Source organism: Stomoxys calcitrans, chromosome 1, assembly GCF_963082655.1.
Source record: "Stomoxys calcitrans chromosome 1, idStoCalc2.1, whole genome shotgun sequence".
Taxonomy (NCBI): Eukaryota; Metazoa; Arthropoda; class Insecta; order Diptera; family Muscidae; genus Stomoxys; species Stomoxys calcitrans.
The window spans coordinates 176,889,708-176,909,915 of NC_081552.1; the positions used below are offsets into that span (position 1 = coordinate 176,889,708).

At 39.5% G+C, this 20,208-nt stretch overlaps 1 protein-coding gene across 7 annotated transcripts in view; it reads right to left on the reverse strand.

Moving 5' to 3' along the window:
- The window catches only part of LOC106093786 (axotactin), a 448,664-nt gene that overhangs the window by 28,907 nt on the left and 399,549 nt on the right, over window positions 1-20,208 (reverse strand). Inside the window, exon 21 of one of the 7 annotated variants that reach the window (XM_059363709.1) lies at window positions 15,279-16,004. The exons of 5 other annotated variants lie outside the window; for them this stretch is intronic. In XM_059363709.1, coding sequence (XP_059219692.1) covers window positions 15,831-16,004 — 174 coding nt within the window. In that variant the 3' untranslated portion in view covers window positions 15,279-15,830. Of the gene's footprint in view, window positions 1-15,278; window positions 16,093-20,208 lie in introns of those variants that run through there. One more of the 7 variants, XM_059363768.1, reaches the window with a different exon arrangement.

A 20,208-nucleotide genomic window follows, 5' to 3' on the forward strand; every position in this document is an offset into this window, starting at 1 on the left:
CGGTGTCAGAGGCCTGTAGAGGCTGTCAGATCAAAAAGGCCATGACGAGGCTGTCATCGGCTGTGATATGAATGAGAAACACCCGGTTTGGGAGGAACCCGCTCAAATGCAAGTGGTAGGACTGTTATGAAATGGCTTGACGATTGTCCAGGCATGGTGGTTAGCATTCTAGGGATGGCAACGGGAGCAGGTCGTATATCGATTTTTTTCCATGTTTTCCGACGCCTGGCATGGGTCCGCCCTTTCGCAGACAACGTGGAAGAGATAGACTATTTAAGTGATGAAATGACTGGCGCTTTTGGGACTGTAATGGAGAGATCCATAAGAAAAATTCTACACAAGAGGGGCCTTATGAAGGACCTGCCTGAGGACATCCTGCACCTCATTCGGCAGAAGAAGAGCATGCGTCAGTGGAGACACCGAATTGTGGATGCCAAGAGGCACGGACCCTTGGAGGAAACCTCGATAGGATATGTCAGGTAAGAATAGTGATTTTCGAGAGGAAATAATACATTAATGCTCTGAACGCCATCAGACAGGGGCCTAGAATTTTTGGAGACCTGAAGAACCTTTGGGGCGCGAATGGAAATAGGAGACCTCAAAGACACCCACGGAAGGGTTGTCACCAACATGGAGGAGAAGATGAAGCTATTCGCTGCACAACTCGCGGCAGTACAGAGCCGAACTCCTGCTGGCAGCACCGGGGGGAGTTAGGAGTGCGGACCAACACACTGATCCAATCGTTAGACCAGTACCGGGTGGACCCGGTCCTTAGAGACTATGTCCCATGGCATAAATATAAGGGAGAAAGATAGGTGACTATCATAAATAACCTTTTACGGATGCTGACAGAGGACGGATTTGAACCCGTCTGCTACCCAGACGATGTTATTATGCTTCTAAGGCTTAAGTGTCACGTTCAGGAGCGTACTGAGAAGGCTCACAGATGTTGGGCACTATATAGATGGGCCGTAGGCTCGAAATGGGGCCTGAATCCGAGGATAGTCCACTGGCTTTACAAGAGCGTGAGTAGACTTAACAACAATTCTTACTTTCGCCTCAGTAGTTTGGTAGACAGCAATGGAGACCATACAACAGGTTGAGAGAACGTGTTATCTTGGCATAGGCGGAGCGATGAGGACCACGCCCACTAGGGCATTGGAGACTATTCTTGATATACGACCCTTGATATCCGGGAAGATGATGGGACGTTGGGGCATTTCCTTTGTCGTTGCCCGGCTTTCGCGTCTAACAGATACCGGTATTTAGGTGGGGACACGATATCAGACATGAACCAACTTAGGTGAGTGGTATGGAAAACAATTACGTATTTTGTAAGTAGCAGGGAATTCCTAACTTAAAATTTCCTTTTCCGAGGTTACTTTTTTGTATTTAGAGCACACAACAAGCCGATTATAGCGTTTACCTAATTTAACCTACAAGCTGATGGAAATTAATCATATGAATTTTGCCGATGATTCATCTAGGACGGAGAATCTTATCGGACTACTGAGACCAGAAGATATCGGCTCCGTACTGCGACGAATGAACAATAAGAAGAGTAGCGAGGAGGATGGCATTCCCAACTTCGTTCTGAGAAGGACCGACCGGAGGGTATAAAGACAAATTGTTGTGGTTTTCAACCACTGCCTGGCCTGAGGCTATTACCCGAAGAGGTGGAAGCTGTCGACGGTGGTACCTAAGCTGAAGTCAGGAAAGGATCCCACTCAACCGTCCAGCTACAGACCGATCTCACTGCTCTCAAGTGTGGGAAATCTTTTCAAAGTGTTCAGGAATAACGATTGAGTATTGAGTATGCTGATATCCTGAGGGATCACAAATTTGGCTTCAGGAAGCGACGTCGACCACACACGCCCTGATGAGCCTTATGGGGAAATTACGGCTGGCTTTAACGCCCGTAGACCTACCATGGCGGTGAGCACCGACTTTCAGAGGGCTTTTGATATCGTGTTGCAAGAGGGCTTGTTGATGAAAATGCGGGCCTACAGTTGTAGCGATCTGATAATCCGGATGGTGTAGCACTATCTGAAGGATCGACACTTTGCGGTTGACATGTGGGACGCAAGTTCGAGGCCACGTACTGGGCCCATTCTTTATAAATTAAATTTGGCGAATGTACCAACTCCACCTCCTGGGGTAGATCTAATTATTTACGCGAAGGACATCCTTGTGACTGCGTCGAACCTAAGGGCGAAGACTGCAGCCCGGAGGCTGGGTGAGTATTTGAATGAGCTTGGTGGATACTTTGCCGAATGGAAACTGACTCTGAATATAGAGAAATTCAGATCAATTATCCTCAACGATAAGAAAGGAAGGCTATGTCCTAATTGTTGGAGTTACGTGCCGCAGATAAGGATTTTGGGAGAACTGATAAGTAATAAGGAACCCCTATAGTATCTAGGGGTAATTTTCGAGGAAAAAATTAGTTTCATCCGACATGTTCATCACGTGATAAGGAAAAGAAGGGCAGCGTACAACACTTTTGCCCAGGTGATCAAACCGAGGAGGGTTTTGAGCAGCAGACTAAAAATTACCCTTTATAAACAGATAGTGGGACCGACGATAACTTATGTGCTCCCTGTTTGGTATAGCATATCATTCCACCAGATGGACGATTGATGCTTAGGTACAACCTGGGCCTGAAGACAACAATGCAAATGCAAAATTTCAGATAAAGTTACTGTGCAAATTGCAGCCAAATAGGGTAAGAATTATTCCCTCTAGAGGCTTAAGTATTATTATTAGGAGGCCGGTTTATATAAGAGCTATAACAGGTTCTGAACCGATTCGGACCATACGTAACAGAGTTATTGAAAGTCAAAACAAAAAACTTCACGCAAAATTTCAGCCAATTCAGATAAGTATTGCGTTCTCTAGAGGCTCAGGAAGTCAAGATCCAGGATCGGTTTATATGGCAAACATCAAAACATGGACCGATATAGTCCATTTACAATCCCAAGGGACCTGCACCAATAAGAAGTATTTGTGCAAAGCGCCTAGCTTTATTTCTACAAAAGTTAGCGTGCTTTCGACAGGCGGACATGGCAAAATCGACTTAGAATCTCAGGACGATCAAGGATATATATTGGGTTGCCTAAAAAGTAATTGCGGATTTTTTAAAAGAAAGTAAATGCATTTTTAATAAAACTTAGAATGAACTTTAATCATATATATAATTGCCATTTTGTTCGATAACCTTTTGCCATATTCCTGGCAAATTTAGTATACCACGCTCATAGAACTTCTGGCCTTTATCTGCAAAAACTGAACCAAGTGCGATTTTATAGCCTCATCATTGCCGAAAGTTTTACCATTTAAGGAGTTCTGCAAAGATCGAAATAAATGGTAGTCTGATGGTGCAAGGTCAGGGCTATATGGTGGATGCATCAAAAGTTCCCAGCCAAGCTCACTCAGTTTTTGGCAAGTGACCGAAGATGTGTGCGGTCTAGCGTTGTCCTGGTGAAATATGGCACCTTTACGATTGACCAAGTCTGTTCGCTTCTCCTTGATGGCTGTATTCAATTTGTCCAATTGTTGACAGTAAACATCCGAATTAATCGTTTGGTTCCTTGGAAGCAGCTCAAAATATACCACACCCTTCCAATCCCATCAAACAGACAGCATAACCTTCTTTTGGTGGATATCAGCCTTTGAAGTGGTTTGAGCTGGTTCACCATGCTTGGACCATGATCGTTTTCGACTAACGTTGTTGTAAACAATCCATTTTTCATCTCCAGTTATGATTCGTTTTAAAAACGGATCGAATTCATTGCGTTTAAGGTGCATATCACAAGCGTTGATTCGGTTTGTTAAATGAATTTCTTTCAATACATGTGGTACCCATATTAAAATTGACGCCAAACAAACAAATGTAAACAAAATTTCGCGCACTTTTTTCTAAAGCAAGCTAAAAGTAACAGCTGATAACTGACAGAAGAAAGAATGCAATTACAGAGTCACAAGCCGTTGAAAAAATTTGTCAATGCCGACTATATAACTACTATATTACCGACAATTACTTTTTGAGCAACCCAATATAAACTTTGTTGGGTCTCAGATCAATATTTCGTTGTGTTACAAACGGAATGACGAAATTAAAGGGTGATTTTTTTGAGGTTAGGATTTTCATGCATTAGTATTTGACAGATCACGTGGGATTTCAGACATGGTGTCAAAGAGAAAGATGCTCAGTATGCTTTGACATTTCATCATGAATAGACTTACTAACGAGCAACGCTTGCAAATCATTGAATTTTATTACCAAAATCAGTGTTCGGTTCGAAATGTGTTCATTCACCGTAACGTTGCGTCCAACAGCATCTTTGAAAAAATACGGTCCAATAATTCCACCAGCGTACAAACCACACCAAACAGTGCATTTTTCGGGATGCATGGGCAGTTCTTGAACGGCTTCTGGTTGCTCTTCACTCCAAATGCGGCAATTTTGCTTATTTACGTAGCCATTCAACCAGAAATGAGCCTCATCGCTGAACGAAATTTGTCAAAATTTGAACACATTTCGAACCGAACACTGATTTTGGTAATTAAATTCAATGATTTGCAAGCGTTGCTCGTTAGTAAGTCTATTCATGATGAAATGTCAAAGCATACTGAGCATCTTTCTCTTTGACACCATGTCTGAAATCCCACGTGATCTGTCAAATACTAATGCATGAAAATCCTAACCTCAAAAAAATCACCCTTTAGTATATCCTATGGCGGAGTGTGTAAAAATGAAAGTGTTGCGCTTTGTTTGTTTCTTGCGAGTAGACTCAACCACGGCTAAACCGATTTTCATGAAATTTTCACAGATGGTAGAGTTTGGCCTCGCTTTGAAAATAGGATACTTCATTTTGTGATATCAGCGAGGGGAGCGGACCCTCCTCCTAACCCCAAGTTCCAAACACGCCAGATCAAATCGGGATCAAATAACCGTGGAGGACGCCCTTCTCCAAAACCCACCAAAATCGGACATGTTTACGAATTGTGACAATATGGGTATTAAATTAAAGGTATTTAAGAGTGGAGTACGAGTGGTGTGATGGAGTCCCACTCCCAAAAACCTACCAAAAATTACATGTTTACCGACTAAGGCAATATGGGCATCAAAAGAAAGTACAATACAGAATTTATATAAATATTTAGGGTAAAGTCCCAGGGAGCATCCAGACCCCAAAAACCACACTCAAACGGACATGTAGGCCGATGGGGACCAAATGGGATTAAAACGAAAGTTGATTGAGAGTAGTATATGAAACTTATATGAAAATTTGAAGTCAGGCCGGTCGCCCCACCCCAAAATTATGCCCCTCATGGACATGCATACCAAACGGCACAATGTGGTATTCTAATGAAAGGTATTTGAGAGTGAAATATGTAAAAAAAAAACTATTTCAAATTTGAAACATGTCAAAAGGGGCCAGCTAGTATTGTATAAACATAAGTTGAAGTCAAAAATTTTCATGGACCCATGATCAAAATGTTCTACAAAATTTTACGACATGGGCAAATTAATATATCGACATCCTCGGCTAATTCTCTTATAATGATTCGATATTCTCTGTTAGATAAAAAAAAACGCTAAGCTATTTGAAAAATTCACTTTTTGTTTTGCAAATCCTCGTGAGAGTGTGCAAAAGGTAGGTCAACCCAGACATTGTGCTATGTTGGCTATTCAGATGCATATATGTATGTCATATGAGTGACATTTAATTAAAATTTATGCAACGAAAAGGAAAATCATTCTAGGATTTTCATTACTATATAAACAACATTTGCCCTTTTGGCAACAACAACAAAAACATAAATAACAAGCGTAACATACATAACTTATCACAAAGAGAGAGTAACTAAAGGATGACAAAAGTATTAAACAACAATAAAAATTTGAAGAAAGCCAAGTCTTTACAAAGCCAACACAAAATATACCAACATACAAATTAGATGTTAACAGAGGTTTTAGCAAGGATTGACAATAAAAAAAAAATATTCTTCATTTCTGTGAAAATGCATGTCTGTTATGCAATATCAAAGTTTGTTCTCAAAGAAAATTTGCCTTGCCCTAGTTTTATATGAAAAATGATATAGTAATTGATTTCCACAGAATATTTTGAATCATTTTTACAGTTACACAGAAAAAAAGACAAAAAATGTTTGATTAAAATGTTTATGAAATATTGATATAGACTTTTATTTATTTGTCACATTTAGTAATTTTAAGCCGCACGGCCAATTGATAAAACAAGTAAAAGCGTGCTACGTTCGGCCGGGGCGAATCTTGGGAACCCACCACCAAGGATTCTACTAAAAATTTATGCAAAATAAATTTAATAAGGGGCATAATTATACCCACCACCATAAGATGGGTGTATACTAATCTAGTCATTCCGTTTGTAACACCTCGAAATATTGTTCTAGTACCCCATAAAGTATATATATTTTTATCGTCTCGACATTCCGAGTGAAATTAGCCATGTTAGTTCGTCCTTCTGTCGAAATCACGATAGCGGTCGAACGTGTAAAGCTAGCCGCTTGAAATTTTCCATCAATACTTTATATCGATGTAGGTCGTTGGGGATTGCAAATGGTCCATATCAGTTCAGGTTTAGAAATAGCTCCCATATAAACCGATCTACCGATTTGACTTCTTGAGCCACTGGAAGCGGCAATTTTGTCCGATTTGGCTGAATTTTTGCATGTAGTATTTAGATATAAGTTCCAACAACCGTGCCAAGTACGGTCAAAATCGGTCTATAACCTGATATAGCTCCTATATAAACCGATCTCCCGATTTAAATTCTTCAGTCCTTGCAATCCGCAAGTTTTCTCCGATTTAGCTGAAATTTGGCATGCGGTGTACTGTTATGACGTCTAACAACTGTGCCAAATACGGTCCAAATCAGATGAAATCCTAGAATAGCTCCCATGTAAACTGATCTCCCGATTCTACATCTTTAGCCCCTGGAAGCCACAATTTTTGTCCGATTTAGCTAGAATTTTCACATAGTTTTCTGTTATAACTTCCAATAGCTGTGTAAAGTTCGGTCCAAATCGGTTTATAACCTGGTTTAGCTCCCATACAAACCGATCTCTGATTTGACATATTAAGCCCCTGGAAGCTGCAATTTTTGTCCGATTTAGCTAGAATTTTACACTTAGTTTTCTGTTATGACTTTCAATAATTGTGCCAAGTACGGTTCAATATGGTCTATAACCTGATATAGCTCCCATATAAACGTATCTCCCGATTTGACTTCTTGAACCCTTTGGAAGCCACAATTTTTGTCCGATTTGGCTGTAATTTTGTATGTAGTGTTCTGTTATAACTTCCAACCCCTGTGCCAAGTACGGTTAATATCGGTTTATAACCTGATATAGCTCCCGTATAAACCGATCCCGATTTGATTTCTTGAGCCCCTGAAAGCCGCAATTTTTGTCCGATTTGGCTGAAAATTGGCAAGGGGTGTTCTGTTACGACTTCCAACAACTGTTCTAAGTACGGTTGGAATCGGTATAAAACTTAATATAGCTCCCATATAAACCGATCTCCCGATTTGACTTCTGGAACCCCTGAAGCCGCAATTTTTGTCCGATTTTGCTACAATTTTGCACTTAATGTTTTGTTATGACTTCCAACAACTGTGCCAGGTACGGTTCAAATCGGTCTATAACTAACTAGCAACCCGGTGGTCCGTTTCGCTACCCCCGTTTTTAATACCCACTCAGATGATGTTTAGGCACTGAGGTTATTCAGTGCCTAAACATCATCAGGTATGATGAGATTTTATTGTATAATAATTGCCCATCAAATTTCAGAAATCGGTCCTCTACTGTAAAGAAAGTACCAAATAGTACCAATGTACCAAATAGCCCAATATGTATTGTCAAGGTATAAATGAAACCCAGTTTTGAGCGCTTTAGCTCAACTTGTAAATAAAGTACCATTTAGTATGTTTTAGTACTTTTTTGCACTTTTTGGTGCCAAAATGCACACATTTTGAATGGATCATTTAGTCACCCATTATATATTTCCTTCTTGTAACTACTTGCCAAATGTCAGACTTCTAGCTCCATCTGCAAAAAAAGTACCAGATGGTACCAGTTTTGGTATCAAAATGTATGCATTTTTATACCCTCCACCATAAGATGGGGGGTATACTAATTTCGTCATTCTGTTTGTAACTACTCGAAATATTCGTCTAAGACCCCATAAAGTATATATATTCTTGATCGTCGTGAAATTTTATGTCGATCTAGCCATGTCCGTCCGTCTGTCCGTCCGTCCGTCCGTCCGTCTGTCCGTCCGTCCGTCCGTCCGTCTGTCCGTCCGTCTGTCCGTCCGTCCGTCCGTCCGTCCGTCCGTCTGTCTGTCGAAAGCACGCTAACTTCCGAAGGAGTAAAGCTAGCCGCTTGAAATTTTGCACAAATACTTCTTATTAGTGTAGGTCGGTTGGTATTGTAAATGGGCAATATCGGTCCATGTTTTGATATAGCTGCCATATAAACCGATCTTGGGTCTTGACTTCTTGAGCCTCTAGCGTGCGCAATTCTTACCCGATCAGAATGAAATTTTGCACGTCGTGTTTTGTTATTATATCCAACAACTGTGCCAAGTATGGTTCAAATCGGTCCATAACCTGATATAGCTGCCATATAAACCGATCTTGGGTCTTGATTTCTTGAGCCTCTAGAGTGCGCAATTCTTATCCGATAGGAATGAAATTTTGCACGACGTGTTTTGTTATGATATCCAACAACTGTACCTAGTATGGTTCAAATCGGCCCATAACCTGATATAGCTGCCATATAAACCGATCTTGGGTCTTGATTTCTTGAGCCTCTAGCGTGCACAATTCTTATCCGATCAGAATGAAATTGTGCACGACGTGTTTTGTTATGATATCCAACAACTGTGCCAAGTATGGTTTAAATCGGCCCATAACCTGATATAGCTGCCATATAAACCGATCTTGGGTCTTGACTTCTTGAGCCTCTAGAGGGCGCAATTCTTATCCGAATGGAATGGAATTTCGCACGACGTGTTTTGTTATGATAGCCAAAAACTGTGCCAAGTATGGTTTAAATCGGTTCATAACCTGATATAGCTGCCATATAAACCGATCTTGGGTCTTGACTTCTTGAGCCTCTAGAGGGCACAATTCTTATCCGATTTGAATGAATTTTTGCACGAAGTATTTCGTTATGATATCCAACAACTGTGCCAAGTATGGTTGAAATCGGTCCATAACCTGATATAGCTGTCATATAAACAGATCTGGGGATTTGACTTCTTGAGCTTTTAGAGGGCGCAATTCCTATCCGATTTGGCTGAAATTTTGCATGACGTATTTTATTTTTACTTTCAACAACTGTGTCAAATAAGGTTCAAATCGGTTCATAACCCGATATAGCTGCCATATAAACCGATCTGGGATCTTGACTTCTTGACCCCTAGAGGTCGCAATTATTATCCGATATGCCTGAAATTTTGTACGACTGATCCTCTCATGACCATCAACAAACGTGTTTATAATGGTCTGAATCGTTCTATAGCCCGATACAGATCCCATATAAATCGTTCTCTCTATTTTACTTCGTGAGCCCCAATGGACGCAATTCTTATACGAATTGGCTGAAATTTTACACAGGTCTCCAACATATAATTTAATTGTGGTCCGAACCGGACCATATCTTGATATCGTTTTAATAGCAGAGCAACTCTTTTCTTATATCCTTTTTTGCCTAAGAAGAGATGCCGGGAAAAGAACTCGACAAATGCGATCCATGGTGGAGGGTATATAAGATTCGGCCCGGCCGAACTTAGCACGCTTTTACTTGTTAAAGATCATTTAGACATCTGTAATACATTTCTTAGTTGTACTCTAAAGACGCTGGACTAGTGATATCGAGAAGGTTATCCGACCACTGTTGGGTGTATTAAGCGGAGATCCTTGGATTTAAAGAAGAATTTTCCCCGACAATCAGACACTCATTCAATCTGTGGGAAACATATTCCTCAATTCAAAAACTGTCCCAGATCTGTTTTGATGCCGAGCTTCCAAAATACTCCAGGGAATTGTAGAGCAGACAATCTTGCGAGACTAGGAACTATCATATCAGGGGAGCTGGATTTTGTGGAAATGCCTCTAACGACATGTAAGCTCAAGGATGATGACCGAAGGAAAACGAATTTACATATGGTCCCAAAGTGATGGACGTGAACGCTCCAAAATTATGTGTCACAAAGTAGACTTGAAGAGTTCCATGGCTTTGCTGTCCTCGGCTAGAACAGAAGTCGCGCTATTCTTGTCTGTCATGACAGGAAAACATGCTGAGAGACTGTAGGTTGTAAGTAATACACTCATAGAAAAAATTTGTTAAAAATAGCAAACATTGTCTGCTGATTATTTGTAGTTAATTTTGCTGCGATTGTAGCAGTAGCTCTGCTGCTACAGCAGTAGTACTGCAATTTCAGAGTAGCAGGCTTACTGCTGAAAAGTCAGTTGTTTGCTGAAAATGATTACTGCTAATTATGGAGGGGGTGTTAGAAGAAAAAATAGAACACATATGTCAGAGGATATTTGACCTTAACCATGAAATTTTTTCTTAAAATTTATGTACAAAAGGCCATGCCAGTCATGTGCAGATTAGTAGTGCAATAACAAACAAGTAAAAAGGCATTTAGTTCGGCCGGGCCGAACTTTGGATATCCACCACCTCGGAATATATGTAAACCCCCCTTCGTCACAATCCGTTGAAAATTGGATAACCCAAAATCGACACTGACATTGAATGGTCTAATAAATATTAGTCACTGGTGAATTTTATGTAATAAATAAAGCTTTTATAAGCTTCAGACCCTTAACCGGCATATCGGTCCATATGACAGCTATATCTAAATACAGTCCGATCTGAACCATATTTGAATCCGATGTTGGGAGGCGTAAAACTACTCACAGTTTCAGCAAAATAGGTTATAAAATAAAGCTTTCATGGGCCTTTATCGGGAGATCGGTCTGTGTGGCGGCTATATCTAAATATAGTCCGATCCGAACCATATTTAGGACGGATGTCCGGAGATCTAACTGTTTCAAATTTCAGCGCAATCGGGTAATAAATAGAGCTTTTATGGACTTCAGAATTTTTATCGGCAAAACGGTCTATATGGCAGCTATATCTAAATATAGTCCGATCTGAACCATATTTGGGTCCAATATTGGGAGGCGTTAAACTACTCACTGTTTAAAATTTCAGCGAAATCGGTTAAAAAGTAAAACTTTTATGGGCTTCAGACCTTTTATCTGGAGATCGGTCCATATGGCAGCTATATCTAAATATAGTACGATGTGTGCCATATATAAGTCAGATGTCGGTGGGCTTAAAATAACCCACTGTTTCAAATTTCAGCAAAATCTGGTAATTCATAAAGCTTTTATGGGCTTCAGACCAATTATCGGTAGATCGGTATGTATGGCAGCTACATATAAATAAAGTCCGATCTGAACCATATTTGCTCAGATGTTGGGAAGCCTTAAACTACTCACGTTTTCAAATTTCACCGAAATCGGATACAAAATAAAGCATTTATGGGCATTAGACCCTTTATCGGCAGATCGGTCTAGATAGCAGCTATATCCAAATATGGTCCGATTTGACCCGTTCAAGAACTTAACCAGCGTGCATCGAAAAGACGTATCTTTGCCAAATTTTAGCTTAATAGCTCAATTTGTGATGGCTGTAGAGTGATTACAACAGACGGACGGACAGACACACGGACATCGTTAAATCGTCTTAGAATTTTATATATTTATCTTATATATTAAAATCAATTTGTGTTTGTTTGTAGATTTGTTTGTTTGTTTGTATGTTTGTGTGTTCCTTATAGACTCAGAAAAAGGCCTGAAGCGATTTTCTTGAAATTTTCACAGATGGTGCATAATGATCCCGTGGTGAAAATAGGGTACTACATTTTTTGATATTTGAAGGGGGGCGGACCCTCCCCCTTACCCTAATTTTCAGAAACGCCAGATCTCGGAGATGGGTGGTGCGATTTAAGCGAAATTTTGTGTGCCGCCATATATTGGGTTGCCCAAAAAGTAATTGCGGATTTTTCATATAGTCGGCGTTGACAAATTTTTTCACAGCTTGTGACTCTGTAATTGCATTCTTTCTTCTGTCAGTTATCAGCTGTTACTTTTAGCTTGCTTTAGAAAAAAGTGTAAAAAAGTATATTTGATTGAAGTTCATTCTAAGTTTTATTAAAAATGGATTTACTTTCTTTTAAAAATCCGCAATTACTTTTTGGGCAATAGTACCCTAGAAATAAAAATTTGGTATTCAAATTTCGGATGGGGTACCTAGGGGGGCCGCCCCACCCTAAAACCTACCAAACATATATTTAGACCAATCACGACAATATGGGACTCAAATGAAAGGTATTTAGGATAAGAAAACGTATCTGATATCCAATTGTCGGACCAAGTGTTAGGGGGACTACCCCAACCCCTAAAACACCCCTAAATCGGACATATTTACCGACCATGGCAATATGGGACTCAAATGAAAGGTATTTGCGAGTAGAATACGAATATGATATCCAAATGTGGGACCAAGTTTCTGGGCGTCCACCCCTTCCCGAAGAGGACTATTTACTGACCATGGGAATATGGGGCTTAAATAAAAGGTATTTGAATGTAGAATGAGAGTCTGATGTGCAAATATGGGACCAAGTGTTTGGGGGGCCGCCTCTCACCAAGAACATCCCCCAAAGGGGACAAATTTACGACCATAACAATATGGGGCTCAAATGAAGGGAGTAAAGCACGAATTTGATATCAATATTCGAGAAAAATGTCTATGGGGTCACCCCACACCCACAACACCACTCAAATAGTAAGTATTTGTTGACTATTACATTATAAGGCTCAAATAAGAGGATTTTTAGAGTAGAACACGAATCCGATATATATTTTCAAGGCCAACTCACTGAGTGGCCGCCCATCCCACAAAACACCCCCCAAACCGGACTAATTTGCTGACTTTTGCAATAAGGAGTTTAAATGAGATTAGAAAACGAATTTGATATCCAATTTTCAGGCCGATGGCAATATGGGGTTTAAATAAATGATGTATAGATACATGAGAATAGAGCACGTTGCTGAAATATTTTCCGGGCTTAGTGTTTGGGGGACCGCAAAAAACCCCCAAATCGGGCATATTGTCTGACCATGTCAATATGGAGCTTAAGTGAAAGGTATTGGGGGGTAGAGCAAGAATTGATACCCATATTCGGGACCAATTTTCTGGGGATCTACCCCTTTCCCAAAATACCCCAAAAACACTTGCCATCGCAATATGGGGCTCAAATAAAGGTTTTTTTGGGAGTAGAATACGAATTTGATATCCAAATGAAGGAACACGTATTTAGGGCATCACCCCATCCCTGAAATAGCCCCCAAAGGGTAAAAATGTTTCGACCATGCCAATATGTGTCTCAAATGAAAGGTATTTGATTTTAGAAAACGAATTTGATAACCTATTTTGGGCCATGTGTTTGAGGGACGCATCATCGTGTAAACTCCCCTAAACCAATGGCAATATGGGGTTTAAATAAATGGTATTTGAAAGAAGATGCTAATAGTTTTTCAGGGCCAAGTGTCTGGGGGACCACCTCACCACCGAAAACACCACAAAATCAGATATCATGAGAATATCGGGCTGAAATAAAGTATTTTAAGAATGGAGTACACCTTACATCCAAACTAAAATTCGTAGACCAATAAAGATCATATGGGATTCAGATAAAGGCACTTATATTGTTAAACTGTTAGTCAAGCGATATACTATTTTCGTAGCATGGTATTTCAGTAATAATAATTATTTTCCACTTCAATTGTGGAAAATAATTATTCCAAGGAAACTTTTGTTCCATATAAAGTAAAAGAAGGCGCAGCGGAGCGGGCCCGGGTCAGCTAGTATATATATATATATATATATATATATATACTTTGTGCCGTCGGAAATTGATGATTCGATGTGCTGCAAACGGAATGACTAAATGAATATACTCCCTACCCTACGGTGGAGGGTATAAAAATGCGAGCTAGCTCAGCCAAAATTCGAAATGTATAATAATTAATGGAAAAGGTAGCTTCTTTACAGTAATATTCCGCAAATTAAAATCATCTCATCCAGCAACATTTTTTGAAAGAGCAACAAGAAATGATTGCTAATACAGTTGCCCTTTGTTTGCTAAAACTGCAGTAATGTCTGCTTTCCCATTTTCAACAGAAAAAAAACGCTGTTTTGGCAAACATTTTTGCTGTTTCGAATAACAAATTTGGTTGAGTGTAAAACATTTGCTGTGTGTGTGTTCCGCTGTGACAAAAAGAAGGATTTTCACTTTAGGTTCATATTTCTTTAAGGTCTGAATTGGCGGATGTGAACATACAAAAGTCGTTGGGCTTTAAATCGATCTGCATGGTTTATACACAGGAACCTGTGGTACCAAAATGGTTAAACAATTCTAGAGGAGCCTGATTGCTGACTGCGACTTAACCCAAGGCTTATGTCTATACACGAAGTTAATATTTATTCGGATGCGGTCCTGTGCTTTCCTTGTGATGTACATACATGCAGGCGCACTCTTTTCTCTTGTCTTTTGATCTATGATCATACCTTCATTCTGGCCTTCCAGTAAATACACTTTTCTGCTGTGCTTCTGTTCAGCCTAACCTAACCTTCAGTGCACAGCAAGTTATAAGATAACAGGCTGAGAGCATGTAGTTTGTAAAAGGCCGCTGCTACTTTTCAACTTAACCTAAAGTGCAGGAAAATTTGACCAATTTTTATCTTTAAATGTTTTTATACTCACCACCGTAGGATAGGGGCTATATTCATTGAGTCATTCCGTTTGGAACACATCGAAATATCAATTTCCGACCCCACAAGGTATATATTTCGGATCGTTGTAAAAGTCTAAGACGATTTAACGATGTCCGTCCGTCTGTTGTAGTTCAATGGCTAAACGCTGTGAGTGGGAGACTTTTTCACCTACATACTTTCCCTACTGACATATGAGTGGCATGCAATTACACTTGACTGCAGCATAAGTATGCATTGCAGCATCATCCACTTTAATTTGGGTCAAGTGTGAGATGTGACAGATTTTTAAAACTTTTGTTTTTTATCTTAAAGGAGACGTTTGTTCTTTTGGGCAATTAAACGCAAGAAAATAAATCAGCCTAATGGCGGAAATGTCATATTTACTTAAATGCTTAAAAAGGCACACTTTATTTCAAAATAAAATACATTTGTTTTCTTTTGTCACATTACATTACATTAGACATTAATTAGAGTTCTTTGGGGGTCTGAGAGTTTTAATTTTAGTTTTCAGGTTTGCTTAGTTCCAAATGAATGGAAAAAAATATGATATCACAAATTAAATGTTAGTAGTGTTGGTTTGTTGGTTGGTTGGTCGGTTGGTCGGTCGTTTGTTTGCTTTATTTACAATTGTTTGCTGCTGCCGTGAGGGAGGTGTTGATTTTGGCGCTGCGCTTGTTTCCGTTTTCGCTGTGGTTTGATTACTACACTTTGGTATTTAGAGTATGGGTGCTTTTTTCTACACTGGCTGTGAGCAGAGGGATTTACACTTGAAAAGTTTCTTAATTAAAAAATGTCGTCGTTTCTTTGAATTCAGTTTCAGATTAAAGCTTTTCCGTGTGGGTCGTTTTATTGTTGTGGCTGTTGATGCTTCAAGTGGTGATGATGATGAGATGGGCAATTTTTTCCGCTGCTGCTGCGGTCTTGCATTAATTCGTTTTAACATGAGCTCCTGTGGCATTGTAGTAACCATTTGGTTTTGAGATTTTCTTGACTTTTACTGTTTCAGCATCGGCTTCAGCCACCGTGGGTGGTCCCCAGGATACTTGCCGTTTAACGGATGCCTTGCGATCGCCCTTATCAGCGTTGGGAGGAGTTTTAATCTGGAAATTTGTGTGTTGGTAGGGTTATCGTAGTTATTGTTGTGGTTGTGGGGCGCACATTTTGCCATTGCATTTATCAAAGAGAACTCTGACGATTTAATTAATTTGAATATTCTTTTATTTCTATAAATTTCTTGTATTTCATCACATTCCATGGCATTCAGCAATGTAGGGGAAATGCATGCTATTCGAGGACTAAAGCTATATCATCATGCAAAAGAGTAGTCATGCAGTTTTCAGTTGTTATATTGCATTGAAATATATTTTCGTTGATATTCATTGGATCGTAGCTCTAATATTTATTATTTCTCTAATTTATTTGCTTTCTATTCTATACATAGGAATTGATCAGTTTTTAAGTTCATCCATATACGCTTGATTATTCCACGCTTTAAATGTTTTTAGTTTTGCAAAGACATTCCCTCTATTTTTCTTTCTTTTTATACCAATATTATGCAAAATGTAAAACATTAGGGTTGTACAACTTTCTTTGGGATCCAGTTGTGGACTTAAGGCCTAGTTAAAAATGAAGGGTATCCTGCGTCACAACTGAGTCAGTGATGAAGTGTACAGTTCGGCTCAGAAATTCTTCCTGATACGGTTAAGCCATGTCTGCCTATTTGTATTGATGTTTATCACTAAGGAAAGAAGACATGGACCGCAAAACATGGCTAATGGTGTACTTTGTGAACAAATTTCACTGTAGGACCTCCGCAACTGCATCCTTTAGAAAGGACTACGTTCAACTTGGGATGTCGTTTCGGCACGGGTTATCATCGTTAACAGTTTGCCATAATATTTCGAGCTCAGCATATTATGATCAAAACGACAAAATGGGAGGGTATGCGTTCGTCAAAAATCTTTTTTGTTTATTGGTTTTTGGACACTTTAAACACATGTAGGGTGTGCGTGTGTTAAAACAAGTAGAAGCGTGCTTAGTTCGGCCGGGCCGAATCTTTTATACCCAACACCATGGATCGGATTAGACAAGTTATTTTCTCGGTATCCCTTTATAGGCAAACAAAGGATAATGGATAACCAGTAAGGAAAGGCCAAAGTCGGGCTGTGTCGACTATATAATAACCTACACCACCGAGTCTACGTAATATTTTTAATATATAGAACCTATGGTGAAATCTAGTCAGACTTTAATTTTGCATACCTATTGAAATGTTGAATACAACCTTGAATGATTTTCTTACGACAGCACCTAAATTGTGGCTTCTATAGCCATAAAGGGCCATATCGGAAGAAAGATATATATGAGATCTGATTCCATATTAATGAACATTTCACGCTTAAATTTGTAAAGATCGGACCAAAACTGAGGCTTTTACAGCCTATAAAGAGACATATCGGCTTAATGTTATATATGGGAGCTATATCTAAATCTGATCCGATTTTTATGAAATTTTGCATATATTTTAAGTGGTAAAATAAAACGTCTCGTGCTAAATTTTGTCAAGATCGGACCAAAATTCTGATTACTACAACCTATAAAGGACATATCGGATGAAAGATATAGATGGGAGCTACATATAAATCTGAACCGATTGCACACTTACTGGAACTTCTAGGAAAACATCTTATGCAAAATTTTGTCAAGATCGGATGAAAGATATGGCGGTATGAAATAAGGCTCCAATGAAATAAAGCCCCAAAAGGACTTTATTTCCTTTTAAAAATTAGGTCTTAACTGTATATGAAAAAAACCCAAATTTTGAAATGAGACAAAGCCCCAAACCTAATTTTTAGGGCTTCATTTCATTGTGCTTAAATTGAGGAGGTTATTCATACCTGGATCATAAGGTAAGTTTTACTGCTATAATTTATTGGTGCATTATTTCAAAATTGATCCAAATTTTGGGGCCGAAAGATATATATGGGAGCTATATCTTAATATTAAGCGATTTTTATGAAATTTTATACATACTAAGACGTCAAATAAAATATCTCACGCAAAATGTTATGAAGATCGGGCCAAAATTGTGGCAATTACGGCTTTCAAAGCCCATATCGGGTGAAATATATATTTTAGAACTATATTTTAATCCGATTTTTTTTTCAAAATCAGTAGCGTTCGTCCTTGGACCTAGAAGGCGTTAGGTTAGGTAAAAGTGACAGTCTGCCGTCAGACTCACTTAGACGTTTTCGTCCATTGTGATACCACAGGATCAGAAGAAGGAAGATGCCGTCTAGTACCTACCGTTGAACCATCCAGATCGCTTTAAAGAGCCCAATAACTTGTGAATGTTCACATCCGCTAAATCAGACAGGTTCTCAAAAAAATGAGAACCTAAAGTGAAACTCCTTGTGATTGCTAGTGCGGGAAACACACACAGAAGGTGTTCTATAGTCTCTTCTTCTTAGATGTCCTCACAGCTTCTGCAAAAGTCGCTGCTGACAACCTGCAGTCTGCCAGCATGTTTTCCGACTAGACAGTAACCTGTCATGACGGACACAATGACTGAGACGTCTGTTCTAGCCAATGACAGCAAAGCAGTAGACCTCTTTAAGTCTAGATTAGGCCACAGATTTTGGAATGCTCACCACCCCATCTTTGTGACCATCTATCATTGGTTGTCCTTCGGGCCTGGGTCTGAAAACTTAGCTTACATGTCGTTAGAGGCATACCAACAGATTTTAGAATCCCTGGAATGTGTAGCGTAGTTCCTAGTCTCGCAAGCTCGTCCGCCTTACAATGCCCTGGGATATCTCTGTGGCCTGGCACCCAGAACAGGTGAACTTTGAACTGTTCATTATATCTTAGCCATTCCACCACTTTCTTAATTGCAAGGATCGTTCATATCCCACTCCTGACACCATGAAGAGAATTTGTGCAAAATTGCATGACAATCGAACAACAAATGCGACCCGTACCTTGATAACAAGAATACATGAACAGACAGACTGACGGACATAACTAAATCGAATCAGAATGTGATTCTGAGTCGATGGGTATACTTATAAGTGGGTGTAGTTGTCTTCCTTCTGAATATTGCAAACAAGTTCGCAAAGATATGACACCCTGTACCGCAGTGGTGGTGTAGGTTATAAAAATGGCCATGCTATTGGAGCTTTGTCAGGTTATGGACCGATTCGGACCGTGTTTGGTTTGTATGTTGGTGATTCATGTTTGGAGTCATTGTGTATAATTTCAGTCAAATCGGATGAGAATTAAGCGGTCTAGAGGCTCAAGAATTCAAGATCCAAGGTCGATTTATATGGTAGCTATATCAAAACACTGACCGATATGGTCCATTTAAAATCCTAACCGACCCACACTAACAGGAACTACTTCAAGCGCAAGGCTTTATTCCTGCGTGATTTCGACAGACGGACGGACATGTATAAATAGTCTAAGAATGTCAAGACGATAAAGAATATATATTTACTTGTTGTTTGTCTCAGATGAATATTTTGATGTGTTACAAACGATGTGACGAAATTAGTCTACCCCCATCCTATGGTGGAGGGTATAACAAATAAAAGCGTGTTAAGTTTGCTGGGCTAAAACTTTCACATCCCCCCACCACGGATCGCATTAATAAAGTTCTTTGCACAGTTTCTCTTTATAGACAGATTCTAAAACAAGTAAAAGCGTGCTAAGTTCGGCCGGCCCGAATCTTGGGAACCCAACACCATGGATTTTGCTAAAAATTTATATAAAATATATTAAGATGTACGGCATAATTTTATTCTACATACCAAACTTCTGCCAAACCAGCAAAAATTAAAGCTTCTAGAAACCGAATTACGATGATCGAGAGACCGATTTACGTGGGAACTATATCAGGTTATAGACCGATTTGGACCGTACTTGGCACAGTGTTTGGAAGTCATAACACAACACTAATTGCAAAATTTCAGCCAAATCGAACATAAATTGCGACTTGTAAGAGCTCAAGGTGTCAAATCGGGAGATCGGTTTACATGGGAGCTATATCAGGTTATAGACTGATTTTGGCCGTACTTGGCACAGTTGTTGGAAGTCACAACAGAATACTACACGCAAAATTTCAGCCAGATCGGGCAAAAATTGCAGGGGCTCAAGAAGTCAAATCGGGAGATCGGTTTATATGGGAGCTATATTGGGTTATAAATCGATTTGGACAGTAGCTAGTATAGTTATTGGATTAGAACACAACATGCAAAATTTCAGCCAAGTCGGACAAAAAGTGCGGCTTCCAGTCTATTCTATTTT